Genomic DNA, 12,345 nt, shown 5'->3' with positions numbered 1-12,345 from the left:
TCATTTCACAGATGAGGAAACTCAGAATTAGGAAGATAGATAAGCTTGCCCAAAGTCATGACAAGAAGGTGACAATCAGTAAACAATTATTGAGCACCTGCTATGGTTTTGGAGACACAATGGCAAATGAGACAAGGCGTCCACCTAGATTTTTGTGGAGAAGGGAGATCTGAATAAACATCTCATGGGAGTTCCCACTGTGGCTTAGTGGGTTAAGAACCCAACATAGTATCTGTGAGAATGCAGATTTGATCCCTGGCCTTGCTCAGTGGGTTAAAGACCCAGTGCTGCCACAAGCTGTAGCGTGGGTCTCAGACACAACTCAGCTCCTGCATTGCTGTGGCTGTGGGGCAGGCCAGCAGCTGCAGCTCCAATTCAACCCCTAGCCCGGGAACTTCCATATGCCCTGCAGGTGCTGCCATTAAAAAAAAAAAAAAAAAGAACAAACATCTCAGATTTCAAAGCCCCCCGTGCCATGCTGCCTACTGGGGACAGAAAAAATAGCAATCATAGAGCCAGCCTCTGACTTTGAAATTCTGGCCATCAACGATGGAAATAGAGCCTCAATCACTATCTAGTAGATTTGACAAAGTACACTGGGGTCAGACAGCCTTGGTTTAAATTCTACCATTTCCACTTACCAGCTTCATGACCTTGGTTAAGTTATTCCATTTCTCTGAGCCTCAAGTTTTCTCATGTGCAAAACACAGATAATCTACCCAACCCAACAAGGTGGTTGTAAAAATGCAATAAAATAATAATTTGCTTAGGGCAGTGCTTGATACAATATACAGCCAATAACATTTATCATCATTAGTTTTGCTAATGCTGCTCTTAAAGCAGATTATAAACTCTCTGGAGGCAGGATTGTCACCACTCATCTCTTAACCCTAGAACTATGTGCTGAGCACACAGCATTGCATGTAATAAGTGGATTTAAACAGTATAAACCAGATTTTACCCACATCGAAATCTTGCCATCTAGACAAATGGAAGATGTACTCTAGGCACACCCACCAAGGATGCCTGGTTGCTGCTAGTCTCTTTGAAGAGGCAGGGGCCTAGGAAGGAGACCTGTCATCTTTTTGGCTATTCTATCAGTCAGACTTCCTAGATGTCCAAGACAGGGATGCAGGTCCAGGGAGGAACAAGGAAGCAGCCAGTCACATCCCAGACCAAAGATTAGACCATAGCCACCCAACTCCCAAGGCCACTGCTGACAGGTTGCTACATACCATGTGCTCCATGCAGATACTGATCTCACCATCGCTGTAGAATGCGCCGTAGAAGCCCACAATGTAGGGGGAATTGCACTCATGTAGAACCTGCAGCTCCCTTATAATCTGATTCCGGATTGCAGGTTTGATCTCCAGGTGAATTAGCTGGAAAAGAAAGGTGGGAGGAAGAGAGGCTTTAAAAATATTTCAATAGATAGATGGTTAGATGAATGGATAGATGCTTTCTTAAATGCCTAAGCTCTTAAAGGTAGAAAGAGAGGAAACAGGGAGTTCCCATCATGGCTCAGTGGTAAAAAACCCGACTAGTATCCATGAGGATGCAGGTTTGACCCCTGGCCTCGCTCAGCGGGTTAAGGATCATTGCTGTGAGCTTGTGTTGTAGGTCGCAGACATGGCTTGGATCCCATGTTGCTGTGGCTGCAGCGTAGACCAGCAGCTATAACTCTGATTTGACCCCTAGTCTGGGAACCTCCATATGCTGAGGGTGCAGCCCTAAAAAGACACACAACTAAAAAAAGAAAGAAAGAGAGGGAGTTCCTGTCGTGACACAGTGGTTAACAAATCCGACTAGGAACCATGAGGTTGTGGGTTTGATCCCTGGCCTCGCTCAGTGGGTTAAGAATCCGGCATTGCCATGAGCTGTGGTGTAGGTTGCAGACGCGGCTCGAATCCCACGTTGCTGTGGCTCTGGCGTAGACCGGTGACTACAGCTCCAATTAGACCCCTAGCCTGGCAACCTCCATATGCTGCAGGAGTGGCCCTAGAAATGGCAAAAAGACAAAAAGAAAAAAGAAAAAAAAGAAAGAGCGGAAACAGGCAAGTTTTAACAAATAAGTCTCTACCCAACCAGAGCACTAAGTGCCCACATAGCAAGGCAGGTGTTGACACTGGAGGAGCTATAATGGGAGGCGGTAGTGGGGGGGGCGCAGCTGTGCCTCTGCTCCAGAGAGCCAAGACTGAGGAAGAGGAGATTCACCCCTCCCAAGAACAAAAGGACCTGTAAAGCTGAGAGCTGAGGGGAAAGTGGCCTTGAGGACTTGGTTGATACTCAAAGGTGGTAGGACTAGAAGGGCATGAGGAACTAGGTCTGCCACCTAAGCTGCCCAAGAGATTTCTCCTTGATCTCAGGAGATTGAGATTCAGCTAGGGCCTCAGGAGTCACCATATGTCTCCCTCTAACACAGTACCTTGTTTCAGCTTGGGAGACATGTGACAGACACATGAAATGTTTACTGAATAAGCCTAAGCTTCTAAAAACATCCATCAACAAACAATAAGTGTCAGAGGACATAGAAGGAGTAGTTATTAGTGTGGGCTGGAACAGCTAGTGAAAGCTGCACAGGGAGGTGGGCCTTTAAGATGTGCAGTGTGTAAGAAGATGGAAGGAATAGCCTGGGCCAAAAAGTGTGGCAGGAATTAACACAGGATGCTGCAAAACAAGAGTCCAACCTCATTATCAGAAAGAGGAGGACCCCGGATCTCCAGAAAGGGAAGTCCAGCCCTAAGACTGCATGCCATGGTGGGGAGCTGAGATGCTACACTGGAGGCAGATGAAGGAGACCCACTGGCAGGGGCGGAGTGTAGGGAGACAACATGAAATCGGTCTTTTGAGCATGCCTGCGGCTGGGTAAATGAAAGCAGCGTCTCCTGCTCTCAATAAATGGCAAACAAGAATCCTAGCTTTCTTTCCAGAGCACACAAAAAGCTAACAAAAGGTCAGCTGCTTCCAGTCTAGGGAGAGGGTGATAAATATACTAAACATCATTAGTGTGTTTGTTTATAATCTGATAGATAATATGCGTTCAAAACTCAAACAGCACATAAAGGTACTGAATGAAAAGTCAGTCTTCCCCCTACTTTTGTCACCAGGCCCCCAGGTCTTCTAAGAGATAATCCAATTACCTGTTCACCAAGACAAGCTTCATTCAGTTTTGTTTTGTTTTCTTGTAAACTGGCCTTACCTTTCGGGCCATGACCAGGCCGGACGGCTTGTGGGAGACCTTGAACACCACACCTCCATTGCCGGCACCCAGCTCACTGATCTTCTCGAAGTCGTCATCCTTCAGTTCCCCCACCTTCTGCTTCTGGGTAAGAAAGGCCTCGAGGCGCTTCCGCTGCTGTTCATCGAGCTCCAGCTCCTCCAGCTTCTTCTGCAAGGCCTCCAGGTTGGTCCTGTCCCAAAGTGGGAGCATAGGTCAACACTGTCATCAGAGAAGTCCGCTCAGGGGAGCACTCCTGCTGTGGAGACCTCCACTCTAGGGCCAGAGAGAGAACTGATGGAGGCTGGCGGAGGTCCCATCTGCTTGGCTCAGCCCCTTCACTCTGCCACCCTGCACAACTCCCCTCTGACACACATCACCTCTCAAGGCCTGATCGCCTCACTGGTAAAATAAGGGAATTCATTCTCTCTCACTTTGCTCCGAGTCTACTAGAGGAACCACAGAATCTGCTAAAATCCAGAGTGAGCCACTTTAATTTGCTTTTAAACCCCAATTTCAAAAGCCCTACTAGTCTGTTTTAACACCACCATAAACAAAATAAAATCTATTTCCTAAAACCATTAAAACTGAAACCAAAGTGAATCATCAAAACAGGCTCTAACCTGAATCACAATAGAAATCTTCCTTTCCATTAACACAACACTGTAAATCAACTGTACTTCAATACAATTTTAAATGAATATACCTAATACATGTATGACATATAAATTTTTTTTAATTAAAAAGAAACCCTCCTTTCCAATGTTATCAGGTCAAGAACAAGGTCAATCAATATAGAACAAAAAAGATATAGCTAAATTTTTGTTTGTTTGTTTTTGTTTTTGCTTTTCAGGGCCACTCCCGTGGCATATGGAGGTTCCCATGCTAGGGGTCCAATTGGAGCTACAGTTGCCAGCCACAGCCACAGCCAAAGCCACGCAGGATCTAAGCCTCATCAGTAACCTACACCACAGCTCACAGCAACACCAGATCCTTAGCCCACTGAGCAAGGCCAGGGATCGAACCTGCATCCTCATGGATCCTAGTCGAGTTCATTAACTGCTGAGCCATGACCAGAACTCCAAGATATACCTAAAATTTTTATTTTTTCAATATACATAGAAATTCACCCGCCTTCCACCACAGAGTGAGGCCCTCTCTTTGAATAAGGGTCCCCTGGTGAGAGTCCCACATCATCTTTCCTACATGAGTCAGAATGTAATACAATGTCTGTCATTCCCAAATCCTGATTCCCTAAAGTAGAATAAAAATGTAGAGAGAGTAATCTCAGAGTAAAATTTTAAGAGTTTGATGATTTCCCCCAATTTTAATGCATACCTAATTTGACAGTAATGTTCTTTAGTAACTTGGACTTATTGAGTCTTTCCGTGGCTTTTAACTAGTGATTATAAAGGAAAAAAAAGAAAACCACTTCATTTGCAGTCACATTTTGTCAGTTTATGTGATTTAAATAAGTACATTATTACGTATCTATTTGACAGGCCTGGAGCAGTCACTGTCTGCTACTCAGGTTTCCATTACAGATGCAAGAAGAAAACATTCTCACGATTTTTGCTTGTCTGACTGTGGCAGCCCAGATTGAATGGGGGAACGTGGGGAGAAATATTTTGCAACTCACAAATAACCTTGTGAACATAAAAGCCTGCTTTACTTCAAAGAATTTAAGTTCACAAGAAAACAAAATAATAAGTACATTACTTAATTGCAATACCAGCTACAATTGTACAAATGACTTTGGCAACAAACCAGCTCTTGGTAAGCACATAATTCAACCAGTGGGTGCCAGAGAGAGTGGGTATGGCAGAGAGCAGCCTGTTAGGGTGTTTTACACAAAAAAACTGAAAAGTATTCATTACTCCTGGGAGCTTGTTAAGAGGAGGATAATAAAGAGAGCTTCCACTGTGTTTCATTTGATTTTTGTCCCTAGTCTAAACAAACGTTACAGGTGATGAGACAGGCTGTCAAGACACATGAGAACGTTGGTGCCCCCTCTCTTCAACATACACACCGTTTCTGAGCTTGGACAGTAGCAGCAAGCATGATCTTCCACTTTTCACTCATACTCTATGACAAACCTTAAGAAGGCAAGGAGATGGAGACCCATTGCCTCCTCAGTTTATAGGAAGACCCAATACTGCCTCACAAATCACACACACATGGGGCCAAAGAGGACACAAGGCTGACTTTCCCAATTTCCCTCACTGGATAACTCTAGAGGTAAGAAGGCTGGTGCCTGGGATTGAACAATCAGTTGTCTCCCCATGCCCCGCCCCCGCCCGCCACCCAAACTGACCTGTTGAAACCCTAACTCCCAATGTAACTATATGTGTGTGTGTGTATTTTTTTTTTTTAGGGCCACGCACCCCCACCCCAGCCCGAGGCATATAGAGGTTCCCACGCTAGGGGTCCAATCAGAGCTACAGCTGCTGGCCACAGCCACAATCACAGCAATGCGGGATCTGAGCCGCACCTGTGACCTACACCACAGCTCACATCAACACTGGATCCTTAACCCACTGAGCAAGGCCAGGGATCGAACCCACAACCTCATGGTCCCTAGTCAGATCTGTTTCTGCTGTGCCACAACAGGAACTCCCCGATGTAACTATATTTAGAGATAGGATTTTTAGGAGGTAAAGTTAAATAAGGTCATATGAGTTGAATCCTAATCAGGATTGATGGCCTTATAAGAGAGGTGGCCTTCCCCCCACACACTCTTAAAGAAAGGCTGTAGGATGACACAGCAAGCAGGCAGCTGTCTGCAAGCCAGGAAGAGAGGCCTCACCAAAACCCAACCATGCTGGTACCCGCATTTAGGACTTCAAGCCTCCAGAACTATGAGAAAACTAATTCCTGTTGTTTAAGCCACTCAGTCTATGGTGTTTTGTTATGCAGACAGTTGGTCCCTATCCAGCTAAAAGGCTCCACTCAGACGCACTGCTACCCCCAGTCCTTCAGGTGTGGGGACTGGAATAAGTGTGACTGGGAGTACACAGTACACACCCTCTGCTTTCTTTTCTCTAAGGTCTCTCCACAAAGGAGCCCATCAATGACAACATTTAGAAACACATGTCAAATACAGACAGACCCCACAGCTAAAACTTGGATGAGTTGCCTGAAGAGCTTGGCCGTCTGATTGGAAAGGCAGACTCCAAAAAGTTGCTGTCAAGAACACACACACCACACAGAGTGTGTATAAGGGAGGGAGGGAAGGAGGGCTAGATGAAAGGACAATAACTTGCCTGACAACACCACAAACACTTTTCTTTCTTTCTTTTTTTTTTTTTTTTTTTTCGTCTTTTGTCTTTTCAGGGCCACACCTGAAGCATAAGGAGGTTCCCAGGCTAGGGGTCGAATTGGAGCTACAGCTGCCAGCCTATCCCACAGCCACAGCAACGAGGGATCTGAGCCGTGACCATGACCTACACCACAGCTCATGGCAATGCCGGTTCCTCAACCCAGTGAGCAAGTCCAGGGATCAAACCTGTAACCACATGGTTACCAGTCAGGTTCGTTAACCCTTGAACCATGACAGGAATTCCCACCGCATACTCTTTCAAGTGTTCTACATGTATTAATGCATTTAATCCACAACCCTACAATTACAGCAGATAGAGAACTCAAGCACAGACAGGTGAAGGGACTTGTCCATGGTCACACAGTAAGTGGCAGAGCCAGGATTCAAACCTGGACAGAGAGACTGTCTAACCTTAATCATGATGCTGTATTACCTCTTCAAAAAGTTCCATACTTTCAAGGGAGGCAACTTATCATCATGGGTAAGATCCTAGTGTGAAGCCCTTAACACACCAGGGCTCAATCACACATGAAAATGGTGTAACTACATGACGAGTCCTCTGCCCATGATGCAATGTCTCCTCTGTACATTGACCTCAGCACTGCCTTGCAAGAAACACTGGCCTCAGGCAATCACAACCATGGGGGGGTGAGGGGTTGGAGGGACGCTGACTCTGCCCATTTTCCTGACTCTCGGCAGAAATCAGGAATTCTCCCACCTTCAGAGAAAAAAACTAAGTCTGGGCTTTGTGCCACTTGCCTCCCTCCCCTCCCCTGTTTGCTCTATGGTCTATCTGCCTACCCCACCAGCTAAGGAACTGGCTTCTGATTTGTGCTTTCAGAAGGTGGAGCCAAGGAGAGAACTGACATGGCAAAGACTTTAAGCTATTGTGCCAAGACTTTCCTAAAGACTGGGGTGGAACAGTGTTGTCAGGTTAACAAATCACTAGTCATCAGGAATCCTGGATCCTATCCCCAGCTGGTCATCAACTAGCTGTGTGTGACCATGTCGTTTCACTTGCCACACCTCAGTTTTCTCTTGCAAAATGGGGAAACAAGATGCTTATTTCACCAGGAGAAGATCAAAATGGAAAACAAATGCGACAAAACACTGGAATTTTGACACATTACCACACAAATGTTAGGGCAGGTGGGAGCGGGTTGGAGACTGAGGAGGAGCCAAAGCAGCAACTGCAGGATCCAGGAGTTACTGTCTTGTAATTCAATAATTATTTTAAAAAGCCTCCAAAAAAGCTTTTTAAAAAAAAAAAAAAAAAACTGTTTCAGAGTATGAAAGAAAAAATTTTATCTGAAGGTGAAAGGCAAATCCTGGCATCAAAACCACTTTCGTGACTCATTAAAAAGCAATCGATGAACATATGAGTATTCAATATTGCTTCCTCTCGCACAGGAAGTAGATGATGTTCAATCAGGCTCATTTCTGTGCTCCCAAGGTGAAGTACTTCAAACTAAGGAAATAGGTAGAGGGGCTCTTCACCTCAACCACATACAAATCTCCAATACTCACAAGACCCTGCCTCCTTCACAATCTCTGGTTTTAAAAGAAATCAGAACTAGAAATTGAGAAAAGAAGCTGGAGCCCGGCAGAGCACATCCCTGACACAGCCGCTGTGATGGCTCTGGGCCCCATGATGTTCCCCATAGCAGAAAGGAAACGATACACTGTAATGTGAATTCTACACCAGGGCTGTCTTACAGTAAACATCAGTTCATCCAGATACAAGAAGATTATAGGCTTGAAAAGAGAACGCAGAGGAGAAACACAGGACTTGGAGAAAAACACGGGTTGTCATTTGTATTCTGAAAACACCAGGAAGGCACAATGGAGTGGGTGGGGGAAAAAGAATGCTATGGACAAGAACATCTCCTTCCCTCCCATCACACCCATCTGCTAAGCCTAATTACACCATCACAGCTGGAATCTTTCATTTGTGGCTCAATGATTCAAATTAAGAAGCAGTATAAAAGGCAGCACAGGGAGGGACCCTAAAGACCACCTGATCCAACCTATTTTACAAGTGAGGAAATGGAGGTCCAGAGAGGACAAAGTCACACAGCTTACTGGTGGCAGGTCTTCCAACTCCTGAAACAGAGCTCCTTTCAAGGGCCCAACCTGCCACATCCCATCCTGAAGGTCACTGTAATGGGAAGCTGACCCAAAGGAATGATGGAAGGGGAGGGAGGTGAGAAACAGGGTCTTCAAACTGCCACACACCAAGTAGAAATGGGCCACAAATGCATGCCAAACACCAGCCGCTGCCACCAACATGAGCAAGGTTGCTGTGTGTAGGTGGAAGGCCCCAGCTCTGCCAAAAGGAAGCACAGAGAAAAGAGGAGAGGATGACAACCAATCACTGTGCTGGAAGGAGAGAAAGGATCCATTGCAAGTAGGGGACCTCACCAGGGAGCCCAAACTGTGAAGTTCTCCCTCCCCTGCGGCTTTTGGCAAGGCAGGCAGGGAAGAAAGAGGGAAGGTAGAAAGACCTAAGCTAAGAGGGAAGAGCATCCAGAGAGTAAGGCTGCAACCCTTTGATCTATACCCTATACCACTCCCCCTCTGAAATTCTATGTGGAGGAAGACAGGGAGAATTGTCTAGATGTCTCTAAGAAAGCCTGTCCCTGTGACAGCCAGCTGAGGGGGTACAGGTGGCTGAGGGCATATTCGGGTTGAGGGGCTATGGAGCTTCAACCAGGGAGATAAGAGGGGAAAGGGAAGAATGTGAGGAAAAAGAAAAGCAATGGCATCAGGGGCCTTCACGCAGTCAAACCATGGACTGCAGGAGATTGGAGGGGGTACAAAGAGAGGAAAGGAAAGAGAATAGGCTAGAATGAAGAAGGGGCCCAAGGCGCAGCTTACCAACTTCCAGACTCCAACCTGGACTAGCCCATCTGTGTTAGAGAGTGCAGGTGTGCCACTAGGGCCAGTTCCAGACAACATGTAGGGAGGGGCATATGCCCTCCTACACCTCAATCCTGTGAGCCACTCTGGGAAGGGCTGGTTACCTAGGCAATAAAGTTCTAGGATTATGTATACAAGCTCAGTGGAAGAGGTCAGATGCAAAAGATCACATATTATGTCACTGCATCTGTATAAAATTCAAAACTAATCTATGCTATTGTAAAGTAAAAAAGTGATCACCTTGTGGTAGGGGAGGGTAGTAACTAGAAGGGGGCATAAGACTTATAAATTTTGTGTCAACTCGGCTAGGCCCAAGTACCAAGCAACATATTTAGTCAAATTTTATTCTGGATGTTTCCATGAAAATGGGGGGGGGGGGAAATTAACATTTAAATTGGTAGACTTTGAGTACAGCAGATTATCCTCCATAATGTGAGTGGGCCTTATCCAATCAGTTGAAGGCCTTAATGGAACAGACCAACCTACCAGAAGAATGAATTCTTCCAGCCAACTGCCTTGGACTCAAAGTGCAACCCTTCCATGGGTTTCCAGCCTGCCAGATTTTGGACTTAGCAGGCTTCCATGATCACATGAACCAATTCCTTCAAAAGTCCTAGTCAGTGTCTATCTGTGTCCTCTCTCCCTCAATCTCAGTATCTCTCAATAGACAGACTGATCAGTCTTGGAAGTTGTCTTCTTATTTCCTTTTATTCTTTTTTCTTTCTTTCTTTGGTTTTTTGTTTGTTTTTAGGGCCACACATGGAGGTTCCCAGGCTAGGGGTCTAATCAGAGCTACAGCTGCTAGCCTACGTCACAGTCATAGCAATGCAGAATCCAAGCTTTGTCTGCAACCTACACCACAGCTCACGGCAACGCCGGATCCTTAACCCTACTAAGCGAGGCCAGGGATGGAACCTGCAACCTCATGGTTCCCAGTCAGATTCGTTTCTGCTGTGCCACAATGGGAACTCCTAATGTGAATTTAACAGAGGTATTTTTTTTCTTTTCCTAAGGCTGCCTACTCACAACTTGGCCATCTACTTATCTCAATTTGCTAACAGATGTGTAGGTAAGAAAAATTTCAAGTGTAGGTATGAAAAATTTCAGTCATTCTTCTTGAAGTAGCCCCTGGACCTACTTCCAGGGCCAGAAATGTATACAGGAAAACTGGTATTTCTGGGCCAGCAAAGAGGTGGTCTTTCACAATGGCACATGAAAGTACTAGAAAGGAGAAAAACATGCATGTGGCTGCCAGATACGCTGTGCTTGGGGAACAGGTGTGAAGGCTTTGGGAATCAGAAGACGTGGATTCAACTCTGATACTTACTTGGTCTGTAAACTTGTACAAGTCACTTTTCCCCAATTTTTCTCATAGGTAAAAAAAGGTAATTACGCTAAATGGTAAAGTCCTTTTCAGGGCTAAAATTCTCTAATCCTAATACCAGATTCTTCCTATAGTATTGTTCTAAGGACAGAACTACACTGCTAAATTCCAGGGCTACAGATGTCTACAAGGACAGAAGCTGGCTTCCCATGTTGGATGGTTAGAGAGCCTAGTCATTACTCCCTGTCTACATACAAACCCCACTGACAGCTATCCCATCCTTAGTGCTTTTTCCTTTGATACTTTATCAAAGGGTATTCCAGGGCAGTTCCTGTTGTGGCACAGCGGAAACGAATCTGACTAGGAACCATGAGGTTGCGGGTTCAATCCCTGGCCTCGCTCAGTGGGTTATGGATCCAGCACTGCCATAAGCTGTGGTGTAGGTCGCAGACACTGCTCAGATCTGATGTGGCTGTGGCTGTGGTTGTGGTGTAGGCTGGCAGCTTTAGCTCCAATTTGACTCCTAGCCTGGGAACTTCCATACGCAGCGGGAGCGGCACTAAAAAGCAAAAAAAAAAAAAAAAAGGCATTCCAGTAGGGTCTAGTATATAGACGATGGTATAGCACTAGGAGTAAGAATATTATAAGCAGAATATTGGAGGACTAAAACTTGAAGGTAAAAAAATTAGAAAACGAGAGGTGAGACAGGTGTTTCTCTTTAATTTCACTTTAAATCAAGTAGCTTGCAAGTCAATAAACAAACGTTTTTAAAAGTCAAAAGAATGAGTTTAACTAAAAAGAGACAGGTAAGAATCACATGTTCCTAGCCTTTGAAAAAAAAAAAAAAAAACAGCAGGGGTTGGGGGTTGGGGCAGAACAGTCTTTTAAGCATTAGCCTGCTGCGATCTCCTTTGCTTGGAAAAGGAATGAAGTATTTTTCTTCCTTCACCCCTGAATAAATAAATAAATAAAACAACTGGGTCCTTAGACTCAAACTGCCTTCTGAAATCATGTAAATTACCTTCCCATGGCAATGTTTCTGCAGACAGCCAAGTTAGAAAACACATGCACACACACACAGAGGAACCTCTGGAGTGACAGAACCACCCACTTGTACAGACTCTTCTTATATACTGAAGAACATCCTGAATCAGAGAGGGGGTGTCATAATGTTGCTTGAAAGAACTGACAGCCTATGATTCCTTCTACCCCAGTGGACAAAATTTGTTTCCTATTAGTCACATATGAATCAATTCCTCAAGGATCAGTCATATGAAGAAATACAAAAAGGAAAGAAAGAAGTGACGAAGCTTGGAGGGAGAGGGAAAAAAAGATCAAAAGCCAGAAGGATGAAAAGGAATGTATCACCTTTACTCAACAGGGACAAAAGAGAGATATAACTGTGGATAAAGAATGAAAATTTAGATGCAGTTAAGAGATGAGCTTCCTTTGCTGTGGCTCTGGCTGCAGCTCCGATTGGACCCCTAGCCTGGGAACCTCCATATGCCGCGGGAGCGGCCCAAGAAATAGCAAAAAAGACAAAAAAAAAAAAAAAAAAAAAAAAAA

The 12,345-nt window shown here is 45.1% G+C and overlaps 1 protein-coding gene and 1 non-coding gene across 5 annotated transcripts in view; one reads left to right on the top strand and one right to left on the bottom strand.

The window, feature by feature from the left end:
• MAP2K1 (mitogen-activated protein kinase kinase 1) overlaps positions 1-12,345 on the bottom strand; it is an 87,476-nt gene that overhangs the window by 45,468 nt on the left and 29,663 nt on the right. For all 4 annotated transcript variants that reach the window (XR_014814524.1, XR_014814519.1, NM_001143716.2 and 1 more), the window contains 2 exon segments: positions 3,200-3,410; positions 1,236-1,382 (listed from right to left, as the gene is read on the bottom strand). Coding sequence is in view for 2 of the 4 variants with exons in the window: in NM_001143716.2 (NP_001137188.2) it covers positions 1,236-1,382; positions 3,200-3,410 (358 nt within the window). In the remaining 2 variants the exon portion in view is untranslated.
• Positions 4,703-4,834, top strand: LOC146406862 (small nucleolar RNA SNORA31). Its single transcript, XR_014832361.1, has one exon. It is a non-coding gene; the product is annotated as a small nucleolar RNA SNORA31 (small nucleolar RNA).

This window comes from Sus scrofa, chromosome 1, assembly GCF_054392235.1.
Source record: "Sus scrofa isolate SSC_HxYL_T2T_F1_AM1 chromosome 1, Sscrofa_HxYL_maternal_Yorkshire_Landrace_v2.0, whole genome shotgun sequence".
NCBI classification, from domain to species: domain Eukaryota; kingdom Metazoa; phylum Chordata; class Mammalia; order Artiodactyla; family Suidae; genus Sus; species Sus scrofa.
Note: the sequence above shows the minus strand (reverse complement) of the source record. Positions and strands in the feature narration are given on the sequence as shown.